This window comes from Onychomys torridus, chromosome 7, assembly GCF_903995425.1.
Source record: "Onychomys torridus chromosome 7, mOncTor1.1, whole genome shotgun sequence".
In the NCBI taxonomy this organism is placed as follows: domain Eukaryota; kingdom Metazoa; phylum Chordata; class Mammalia; order Rodentia; family Cricetidae; genus Onychomys; species Onychomys torridus.
The window spans coordinates 98,811,263-98,823,486 of NC_050449.1; the positions used below are offsets into that span (position 1 = coordinate 98,811,263).

A 12,224-nucleotide genomic window follows, 5' to 3' on the forward strand; every position below is an offset into this window, starting at 1 on the left:
ACACAGTTATTCACACAGAGAAACAGTTTCAGAGTAATACAGAGAGTAGGAGCTACATTTTTCAGAAGGCCAGAAGTAGGAAGAGCTTATCCTGAAAGAGATCTTAAGAGTAACTCCAGGTGCTAGAGAGATGGCTCAGAGGTTAGGAGCACCTGATGCTCTTGTGGAGGACCCAGGTTCAGTTCCAGGCACCCATGTGCAGCCATCTGTAACTCCAGTTACAGACACACACACACACACACACACACACAGAGAGAGAGAGAGAGAGAGAGAGAGAGAGAGAGAGAGAGAGAGAGAGATTGATTGATTAAGAGTAGCTCCAAGCAAGTCCTTAACAAAAGCTAAGAACCAAGAACCTGAGACAAAGACCACACCCTAGTTATAGCCCTAGGGCCTGGGGAAAAAAAAGGAACCTGGAGGAGAGAAGACTGGCCCAAAGATTAGCTGCTCCCACACACGACCATACTTACCCATTCTGTAATGCATATAGTGGAGTAACCTTTACAAATAATTATTATATTCTACTATGGAGTCATTTGGCCAAGAAACCATCTGCAAGTTTTGTTTTGCTAGATCCAAAGTTCAAGAATTCTTCAGTGCCTAAAAAGCATTTCATGCAGCCTTGGAGCATTTACATTGTTGTCTGGGTCTCCTCCATGTAGCAGGTGCTGGCGGTATTTAGTTCTGCCCTGACTCTGCTTGAAAGGGACCCTGAATCATCAACCACATGAGAAGCAGTGAAGTAGATGCAGGTCTGCCTGGGGAGGCATGCCTGGCCCTGCCTGGGGATGCTTCCAGAGATAACATTTCTCTCCTAATGGAACCAGAGTGGAAGTTGTGGTTACATTTCCAAATCTCTCTAGAGTCCAAATAAAGGCTAAAAAGGCAACAAGAGTGGTTCTGGCAAACTCTTATCTACCAACCTGCTTTGCATGCTGGAACTCTGTCAAGATTCCTCTATGAAACATAGGCAAGCCCATCCCTATTACAAAGGCTTCAGTGATAAATCATGCTAACAGTGAATATCCACATTGCACTCACAGTTCATGGTGTTTGTCTGATCCCTACAACTACCTTTTCAGCTAGGCAGGGGCATATAATCTTCATCTTAATAATAAACCGAGAGACACAGTGACTGGCTGCTCGAACCCAGTGCTTCTGTCTTGAAATTCCATATCCTTCCCATTGGGAATAACAGAAACCACCACACATCAGTCAGTTCCCACATGTACTCACTCTCCGTCCAGGCGGGCCTTGAGACCCCTGAAGCCCACTCTCACCTTTCAAGCCTTGAGAGAGCTGAAAAAAAAAAGACACAAGTGTAGATTCTACATTTTCTGTCCATGGAGACTATCTCAGGCTTAATTTTTTTTTAACTTTTATATATGTCAGCATTTTGCCTATATCCATAGACAGAGACCAACCATGTGCATGCAGCACCCACAGAGGCAAGATGTCATGGAACCTCCTAGAAATGGAGTTACAGATGGTTGTGAGCCATCATGTGGGTGCTGAGAACTGAACCCAGAGCTTCTGCAAGAGCAGCAAGTATTCTTAACCACTGAGCCATCTTTCTGGCACCAAGATTATCTTAGTTTAAATGAGATGTTACACTTCCTAAAAATTGTTCTTAAAAGAACAGCTGGACTGAAGCACAATTCTCTGTGTGTCACAGTGCTTACCTGGAGTGTATGGGTTCCATCCTTAGTGTCAAAAATAATGTCATAAAATAATGAATAATAATTTAATTAAAAATAAGAGGTAGCAGCTTATTCAAATCAGGTAAATTCCTTGCTCATAATACAAGCTACGGATTCTTAATCCTTGGCGAACATCCATCTCCCTCTTGTCCCATTATTCAGTGCCACAGAGTGCTGGCAGTAAACTTACATCTAAGTTAGTCAGAGCTGGGATTAGTGCTCACAAAACAAGGTATGCAAAGACTGTGTACAAACCTTTGTCTATAAAGATCAAACAATAAGGGCTGGAGAGATGCCTCTGAGATTAAGAGCACTGGCTGTTCTTACAGAGGAGCCAGGCTCCCTGCCCAGCACCCACATGGTGTCTCACAACTATCTGCAACTCCAGTTCCAAAGGATCCAGTGCCCTCTTTGGACCTCCAAGGGCACCAGGCACATGCATGGTATACATGCACACATGTAAGCAAGCACTCATACATGTAAAATAAAAATAAAAATATGTGTGCTTGTTTTGTCTTATTCCAATGTGGTTTTGTTTATATTATATTATGTTACGTTATGTTATGTTATGTTATGTTATGTTATGTTATGTTATGTTATGTTATGCTATGCTATGCTATGTTATATTCCCTTAGAAACCTGTTCATTTTCTATTGAGAGACAGAAAGAGGGTGGATCTAGATGGAAGGATGTGGGAAGGAATTGAGAGGAGTAGAGGGAATGGAAATTCTAATCAGGATATATTATATGAACAAAAGTCTATTTTCAATAAAATATAAAATAAATAAATATTTTAAAATCAAATAATAAAAATGACTTCCCACATACAAGATGGTACATGAGTGGACTATGTTTATTTCCCAAACTCAAAAGAGAGATACTAACAAACTATATGCAGCTTAATGCCAAGGACCTCTTGAACTATATCTCTCCCACACCCAGTGACTGTGACATTGCACTCAGACTTCAAAATAAAAAGATGCTAGTCTCAGTCATTTGTACTTAAGAAAGCATGGTCTTCTACTCTATGTAGCTAATTAGAACACCTCAGTATCCTCCCTTAAAACAATATCCATCTGGCCACCTGTGGATAATGGATAATGGAATCATCAGACAGCCCCCTGGGACACAGGGAAGATATCAGCTTCAATTCCAAAAGACTGCAAGGCACTGGTATTTCCCCAACAACCAATCACCAGTTTAGTAAATCTTAAAAACCATAGACTTGTAGAGCAGAAAGCAACCGTGTGTGTCACTAGGTTCAGTTCTGATATCTGGAAATAGAAGCCCTAAGAAAGTGAGCCAAAGGTCACATGACTAGTGAGTGGCTTTCAAGATGACCTTGAAATGAGTCAACAGTCCACATTTACTATCACAGTAAGAAAGCTGAGGTCTACAAAAAAAAGGTTTATTCTTTCCAAAATACAGGCCACTTACAGTCAGTCCCCTGAATCCTTTGGGTCCAGGCCCCCCAGGAATTCCAGGATCTCCAGCATCACCCTGATTCAGATAGATCAAGATGTTAAAAATCTTTGCTATGAAAGAATGGAAAAATTCTCTACAATCAATACTTAAACTGATCTTGTAATCATTACATAAGGAAGGCTAAAACAGCAATAAATGCATCTTGACATGAACTCAGATATTAAAGCTATTTTCAATACTCTAATAATCCAAGTATTTATACATAAATATCAATTCAATAGCCATCCAGTTGCTAAAAACAACCAGAGAATATACTAGAAAACATGAAGCATTGATTACCTAAAGTATTGAAGTATGACTTCCTAGTTCTATGAGTTACATCTCGAAAAGTTGAAGGTAAAAATAAAATATTAATCTTGGAGTAAGGAGATGTTCCAGCTGGTAAAAGTGCTAGTGGCACAAGACTGAGGACCTCAGCCCAATCCCCTGGGATCCATGAAAAACAGCCAGATGTAGTGGCGCATATCTGTAATGCTAGCACTGCTGTGGCAACATCCCTCCCTCGGCAAATACACTAAATTTTTCAAGGTTAAGAATTTGTTTAAAAGTTCTGACAGCATGCACAAGACCTTCTCAAACTCAAGCCAGGACAGAACCCCAGCGTGGGGTAGAAGGGAGAGTAGACAGGAAGTCCCACCCCTAGCTAAGGAACTATTGGCAATTGATAGCTTTGGAGAGATGGAGAGTCAATCTTCTCTCAGGGTGTCACTGGAGGCAGATTGACCCTGTTCCTGTGGAAGGCCACACATCTAAGAGTGTAAGCACAGTGCAGACTGTACTTGATCGGGTTTTTTAATGGGGGAGGGGCCAAGTTTGGTGGGTATGAAAGGGCAATGGATCTATGAGAAATTGGGGGAGGGGTAAATATTATCAAGATGCACTGTAAAAAATCTCAAAGAACTAATGAAAAAAAAAAATAACTGAAGATGTAAAACTAAATTGAAAGCGTAAAGGTTCAGTTAAAGAAATTCAATCTGACTTTGGGTAGTAGTTATTTATTAATATGTTCATTTCACATTGATCAATAAGTGGTTACATGTCTCCCTTTGTCAATAAATCAGAAAATAGATCCTCTGTAATGAGAGCTCTTTTCTGAGAGTCCTTTCTAACCTCTGATCCTAAACTCTTGTCTGTCTCAGGTAGTCCATCCGCAAGAAGCACTTCTCAGATGTTCTGAAACTTGCCTGTTCTCCTGGAGGTGGTTCCTTAGATAGATAGTCTGCTCATCTTGACTGGGGCCTTACAGGGACAAAGCCATTCTGGAGTTTGGGAAGTCATAGTACTGAGCCCTAGTGTACACAGAGGGAATGAGGGCGACCTCTGCTGAAGTTACACACGTGTCTGGCTCTGCAGCATGCAGACAGATTCTCTAATAGACAATGAGGGATTTGAAAGATGTTGAGTCGAGCACCGATTGGACTAAGAGCTTTGATTCATTCGGTTGGCGACAGTAGTGAAAATGCTGAGCAGAACCCATGGAAGCAAGTGCTTCAGGAAAATACCACCCCCCTGGAAAAGGAAGAGGACATCCACCCACCACCCTCTAGAAAGCACACCAATGGGAAGACGATGGCAAAAAAGGAGATACCAACTTGCTGGGAAGTCTACCCTTGGGGTTAGTTGGGACTGGTTCTGGTACTTTGTTCCCATCTTGAGAAGAAGGGGTACCTAAAGAGATATAGTTGTCCAATGATCTCATAGAACCCCAGTTAGTGCACAATAATGACAGGTCCCTGGGATGTGACCAAGTCATTGAGCCTTAAGAAATGACAGCAGGGGAGTCTTAGAGTTTCTGAAGTATTTTTGATTTTTCTAGAATTAGCATCTGGTACATGACTGTGATAGCCAGCTTTTATGCCAACTTGACACAGGCTAGAGTCACCTGAGAAGTGCCGGGGGATGCCTTTCTGTATGCTGTGAATGTGTTGCTCTGATTGATTGATAAATAAAACACTGATTGGCCAGTAGCCAGGCAGGAAGTATAGTATAGGCAGGATAAGCAGAGAGGAGAATGCTGGGAAGTGAAAGGCTGAGTGAGGAGACACTGCCAGCCGCCACCGCCATGAGAAGTAAGATGTAAAGTACCAATAAGCCACAAGCCACATGGCAACTTATACATTAATAGAAATGAGTTAATTTAAGATATGGGAACTAGATAGCAAGAAGCCTGCCACAGCCATACAGTTTATCAGTAATATAAGTCTCTGTGTGTCTATTTGGGTCTGAGCAGCTGCGAGCCAGGTGGGACCAGGAAAACTTCTGGCTACAAATGGTGCCCAGTGGCTTGAGTTTCCACCTAAGTTCCTGCTTTGTGTCTCATGCAGGTGGTGAGACACTACAACATGCGGGCTTGAGCTACACTATGGCGGGTTTGTGGCAGGAGAGAAAATTAATTAAGAAAATGTTCCCTCCAGATTGGCCCATGGGCAAACCTGTGGTGCATTTTCTTGGTTTGTGATTGATATGGGAGGCCCCAGCTCATGGAGATTGGTGCCACTTCTGGGCAAGTGGTCCTGGATTGTATAACAAAGCAGGTTGAGCCAACTTTGAGGAACAAGCCAATGATCAGTGTTCCTCCATGGCGTCTGCATCAGCTCCTGCCTCTTTGTTCCTGCCTTGCTTGAGTTCCTCCTCTGGCTTCCTGGAATGACAGACTACAATCTATAAGATGAACTAAATCCTTGCTTCTCCAAGTTGCTTTAGGCCACAGCATTTCACCAAATCAATAGGAACCCTAATTAATATAGCCATCAACAGTTATTCTAGTAATAATAGCATGGCTGTCTTTGATTGTAAACCAGTATCCATAGTTCTCCCAGGATCAGTAGGGACTATGTCCCAAGACCTTTAGCAGGTGCCTGAAGCCAAGGGTTGACTGTTTTCTATTCTAAACTTATATACCTATAAAAAAAAACCACACAATTTAATTCATAAAAAGAAAGATGTTATGTCAAGAAGACAGTATTATTAGACTATACTTTGAGGATAAAAATCTAGTGAACATGATATTTGTTGTCAATGGACAGAAAGAAAATGGAAATAGAGATGACTGAGGAGGATGGTGGGATTTTCAGGTGAGAGGAACCCAAAGTCAAAATAATGCTGGATTAATAACAATAACTAAGGTGGTGAATGAGATCACCAAGCCGGAGAACTAATCCAAAGAGGCTGCCAAGGGGTTAGAGAGTCAAGGTAGAGATATGGATCACTGGAGTGGAGGTAGGTGGGGTATCAGGTAACAAAGGGCAGGATGTGATCTTTTCAATATAAAGACTCACAGGGTTAAGACATCCATTCCCAGTGAAGCCCAGAGGAAGCCACTGACCAGTTTCCCCACCCCTCCCTATCTCCCACTGTGCTCAGACCAATGGCTCATCTCATTTCTCAAGAAGGCCATCCATGGTAATGGCAAAAGAAGAAATTCTTATGCACCTCACCTTCTGCCCTGGGTCCCCAGGGAATCCTGTTGGGCCCTGTAATTTTCAGCAGAGAACATATGTAAGTCAACAGATCATTTCCTCCATACCATCATTTCTTCTTGGTATATTTAGGTTTGATTTATCAATTGAGAAAACAATTGTTTTTCATATTTACCTTAACTCCTCTTCTTCCCGTCTGGCCATAGCCTGGGATGCCATGATCTCCCTGTAAGCACATCAGTTAATTTCCGTTTCTCCATGGGGAGACTATGGTGTTTGGAAATAAGAGCTATGGATGGGAGGTTCGAGGGGCCTCACTTCCTGATGTCTTCCCCCCTGTACTGGGAATTGAACCCAGAGCCTCGTGTATGCTAGGCAAAGGTCCTACCACTGAGCTACAGTCCTAGGCCCCTCACTTCCCGCTGTATACCCTTCTACTTCTTTGGCCAGCTCTACTCTACAAACACTGCAGGAGGCAGAGGATAGTCACTCTGAATTTGTACATTCACCAGCTTCTTATTTGGAAAATTAGGAGTTGATCCAAAAAAATATGACTGAGGAGTACAACCAAAGACTTATAAATAGGGGCTGGAGAAACAGCTCAGTGGTTAAGAGCAATGGCTGCTCTTGCAGAGGACCTGGGTTCGATTCCCAGCATGCATAGATGGCTCACAACTGTCTGTAACTCCAGTTCCAGGGGATCTGATGCCTTCTGGCCTCCACAGGCGCCAGGCATGCACATGCTGCACAGACATACATTCAGGCACTTATACTAATATATAAAATTAAAACAAATACATCTTTGTTTAAAGAATTATAAATGGCCAATAGATAGTGGTGTGGACCACATGACACAGTTCCAGCATTTTGACATTGTGGATCACAATTCTCTAGTATACTTTTACTTTCATTTTTAATGATTCTCACTATGTGTTATGGGAGTTCCCTTATACCTTTCCCTTTCAGAACTTTGTGCAGGCTGCTGTGGAGGATGAGGATGTATACAATAGTAGGTCCTTTCGACAAAATAATTCTTTGGAAAAATTCCCTACCACCATATATCTATTGTACACATACCTGTTCCTCTCTCTGCCTTCATCTCATCTCCTCCAACACCACCCCCCAACACACACACACACACACACACACACACACACACACACACACACACACACGACAAAAAAGGCCGGGTGCACGGGAAGGCAGCAACAGATGGAGAACTGCCTCATATCCTCCTACCCCAGATGCTGGAACCCATGCTGCCCTCCATTTCCCCTTGCCTTAGGACCAAGTACTCAAGCCTCATACCCGTTCTCCTCGCTGCCCAGGGGGTCCTACTGGTCCTGGGCCTCCAGGAACTCCAGGTTCCCCCTAGTAAAAGAGAAGAGAAAACATTCAGGTTAGCAAAGTCAAACCTGCCACAGGCAGTTCTGTCCACTAAATGAGGGACACAAGATCCTCAGTGGGCAGCCAGCACTAAGTAGGTCTAGGGTGAAAGACACAATATGTCAACCCAGAGAGTAGCAGAACATTGCCAGCACTGCTCAGGGCTGAGCTCTGAGGACTTTTTAAGGCTATAGTATTCCATTGTATATATATACACCACAATGTTTCCTACTCTCCTGGTGTCAACTGAGGACTTTTTAAGGCTGTATAGTATTCCAGTGTGTGTGTGTGTGTGTGTGTGTGTGTGTGTGTGTGTGTGTGTGTGTGTGTGTATTACAATGTATCCTGCTCTCCTGGTGTCAACAGACTGGGAAAAGGAAGGGTAGAAAGTTCACTCTAGGGAAACTGATTCATTTGCTAATGTACTCACTCACACAATAGTTGCTTACTGCTCTGTAAAATGAATGACCTGATATGATAAATGTAGTCCTGCCCTTTCTAAGCACAGTGTGCTTAGAAAGAGAAGGAATGAGGTGGACAATTACAACCCTGTGCATTGAAGCTGGGGCTGCTTTAAGAGCAACGAAGAAACTTGAGGGTCCAGGGAGGCTTCCCAAGGAGAGACCGAGAAGCTGAGCCCAAAGCACATTGTGGGGGCTGAGGAAGGAGCAAGGGAGCCTGCGAGTGACTCCAGGAGAGGAGAGTGGTTGGCTCTGGAGAAGGGGATAGGGAGGCAGAGGCAGGGAGGAGCTGAGCTGAGAAAACTTGGAATTAAATAGGGGAAAATGCAAAAAGCTTTGCGAGCTTCTCCCCGCTGGCCCAGGGTTGACGGCCAAATAACACTGTAAGTAAGCTGAAGGTGGACAATATGATTGCATGTGTACATATGCATATATTGAATATTGAAATGACTGCCACAATCATGTCAACTAACACATCTCACACTCCCGCTCAATACTCTTCCATTTGGGTTTGGATTTTTTTTCCAGGCCTGGGTAAGACCAAAAGAAGCACACAAAAATGAGTTCAGATCCATCCACTCATCTCAGCCAATAAATGCAGTCCTGCTTGGGGAACATAGGAGCTGGAGAGAGTCTCAGCAGTGTTTGTGATGGGCAGCTAACTCTCTCCATGTAATTAGGATAGCTCCCTAGAGAGAGGTAAACAGTAAGGAATTCTCTGCTCTGTGGGTGGGAGAGAACATACTAGCAGCTTGCAGGTGGTTGAGCATGGCGCTTGGGTTGAGTCATGTGAGGAACTTTCACACAGCTCAGGAGAAAATGTAACAGCTTTTGTTCCCAGTATTTGAAACCAATGAGAAATAATGTTTACCTTTCTCCCCCAAAGCCCAGGTCTTCCAATGCTCCCCCTAGATCCTGCTGGCCCAGGAGAACCCTGAAAATAAAGAGAAAGAGAGATGCAGAAGCCACCACTGTAGCAATTTCTGGAAACCCAGTAGGAACATGGCACCTATTCACATCATCCCAACAGTCCCTGAAGGCCTCCTTAACAGAAAAGGCAGTGAGCCAGGGGCGAGAGGGTAATGTAAGCAGTGGACCATGGCTCTGCAACCAGCAGGAACTCACTGGTCCATGTGGGATCTTGGCAGGAGGGGAGGACTTAAAGGCTTTGACTCTATCAACATTCTTTCCAAGTGAGGGGGAATTCCCTGCAACACATCTCTGCACATGCACATGCCACAAAACTACAGAATATCCATCATGGAGTACAGGGCATATTTCCAATTTCTCAGTCTAAAACTGGGCATGAACATTCTCTACCAACCTGCTAGGAAGATATAATTGAGCACATTTGGGCATCCCTTGCCTTCTGAGCTGTCATTGGCAGAAGTGAAGAACTCAATAGAATCAAGTGCTTCCTACAAACACACCACCACCACCACCACCATCACTACCACCACCACCACCACCACCACCACCACCACCACCACCACCATCCAAACTCTCATTCCTCACTGGGGAAACTCATTCAAATGCTAAATTCAAAAACTCAGCTTAAGAATCAAACAGAACTGTGTAAGCACAGATCTTTGTACAGTCAAATGCCTATGGTCAATGGAGAGACAGGTGCACAGCACAGGAAATCTACAAGTGCAAGCAGAATGATCCATTCAGAGTGGACATGCTCATCATTTGGCAGCATTTTTAAGTCTTCCAAATGCTTCCTTGAGCGGAGGGAGTGAGCCTGTGCTTTAAGAGTAAAAAAAAAAAAAAAAAAAAAACAAAAAAAAAAAAACAAAAAAAAATCACCGAAGGAAAAAGAGGAGTGAGCCAGAGAGGTATAAAGGATCTGAACCGGGCTAAAAATGTATCTTCAGTAACTCAAAAAATGAAATACACCTTCCATGGATGATGTAAACACATGATGCGCTAAGGCCTTTTGTAGTAAGGGCAAACAAAAGGTCAGGAGTCAGTGGCCCTGACGTCCCCGAGTCACTCACCTGGGGTCCCTGGTGTCCTTGACCTCCTTTCTCTCCCTTCCCGCCACGATTTCCACTGGACCCCTTTTTTGTGGTAACAACAACAAATACAATGTGATGTCAGTGAAACTCACTCTCTTAGTAGATGGTTTTGAAACACCCCTGTGGTGGCAGAACAATGGTCTGTCTCTCCAAGAAGCCTTACTGTTATGAGATAAGTCCTTTTTAGAAGAATAACTGGGGACAAGCCCAGACATGTGGCACAGATCTTATTAAGGGATTCCCTGCCTTGGCATAAGAGTCTCATCCTTCTCCTACAGGAAGAAATAAAGATAGATCAAAAGGGGAATAAATAAACCCATGGAGATACAAACAGCCATCAAATGTATCTATGTGATGGTTCGCTGGACCAAAGGGCTTTCTCAATGTGTAAATACAGGAACCTGTTGTTTCAAGTTGGTGCTAAAGATCACATGGTAGCAGGCTCCTGCCAGCTGAATGAGAGTTCCTCTTTCTGCCATGTTTCATGCACAGGTCTCTCATAATTTTCTTGCATAGCTGGGGAGACTAGAAGTGAAATGCCTACCAGGAAATCACTGAGTGAGCCTCAGGTCACCAGTGTCAAAGGATCCCAGAGCAGCTGAAATGACTGCCATCCCACACCCACCCCGAAAAGCATCTGGACAAATCTAGATTGATCCCATGGTTACTCGGCCTGTACTAGATCTCAGAAATACTCAAGAGAATCTAAATTACCTTAGTTTTAACCTGAAACTTTCTAGAAGAAAAATGAGGTTCTTGAAAGGCCTTAAAAATAGGCATTTCTACACAGACTCTTTCAGACAAGTCCAGGTTTAAAGTGAGCTCAACACAGAGTAGGATCAACAGTGACTCAACATGCAGATGTGGCAAAGCCATCCTCAAGGGATGACGTGGCTTCTTCCAGGCAAGGAAGAAGACAAGACAGATGCTTGAACTTCAGATACCAGTGTCACTAATGGCATTTTGGGGACTGATGACAGCCCAGTGTATAATATTAATAATAATATTAAGCTGTTGCTGTGGGATGTCTTTCTGTACACTGTGAATATGTGTTGTTCTGATTGGTTGATAAGCAAAGCTGTTTGGCCAGTGGCAAGGCAGAGTAAGGTTAGGCAGGGCATTCAAACTGAAGAGACAAGAAGAAACGAGAGTGAGGGGAGATGCTAGCCCACCACCGAAGGAGCAAGAAGATGTCCACAGACCAGTGACACCAGGGCCATGTGGCAACATACAGATTAATAGAAATGGGTTGAGTTAAGTTCTAAGAGCTAGCTAGCAAGAAGCCTGAGCCAATCAGTCATACAGTTTGAAAGTAATATAAGCCTCTGTGTGTTTACTTGGGTCTGAGTAACTGTGGGACTCAGACAGGGCAGGACACAGGAAAACTTCTGACTACGAGCTGTTAATTACTCACTCCCTAGGCACAATGCAAGGTGAGCACAGAGCATACTCCCCCACCCACTCAGTGCTCATTAGTGAGCTGCAAATGTTGGAGCAAGTTTGATGGAACAAAATAAAAAATCATAATCATCTCCCACCATGGGAGATGTACAAGGTGATGGTTGCAAATTGAACTTTTACCAGTTGAATACATTAATTTTTAAGTGTGTGTGTGTGTGTGTGTGTGTGTGTGTGTGTGTGTGTGTACATGAGTGCAGGTGCTCAAGGAGGCCAGAAGAGGGCATCAGATCCCCTGGAGCTGCAGTTAAAAGCTGTTGTGAGCCACTCCACCTGGGTGCTGGACATTAAGCT

The 12,224-nt window shown here is 43.6% G+C and overlaps 1 protein-coding gene across 1 annotated transcript in view; it reads right to left on the reverse strand.

The window, feature by feature from the left end:
• Col6a5 (collagen type VI alpha 5 chain) overlaps positions 1-12,224 on the reverse strand; it is a 93,617-nt gene that overhangs the window by 39,214 nt on the left and 42,179 nt on the right. Inside the window, exons 22-28 of the mRNA XM_036194045.1 lie at positions 10,452-10,514; positions 9,323-9,385; positions 7,913-7,975; positions 6,780-6,830; positions 6,623-6,658; positions 3,138-3,200; positions 1,237-1,299 (exon numbers count right to left, since the gene is read on the reverse strand). Of these exons, the coding sequence (XP_036049938.1) occupies positions 1,237-1,299; positions 3,138-3,200; positions 6,623-6,658; positions 6,780-6,830; positions 7,913-7,975; positions 9,323-9,385; positions 10,452-10,514 (402 nt within the window). The remainder of the gene's footprint in view (positions 1-1,236; positions 1,300-3,137; positions 3,201-6,622; positions 6,659-6,779; positions 6,831-7,912; positions 7,976-9,322; positions 9,386-10,451; positions 10,515-12,224) is intronic.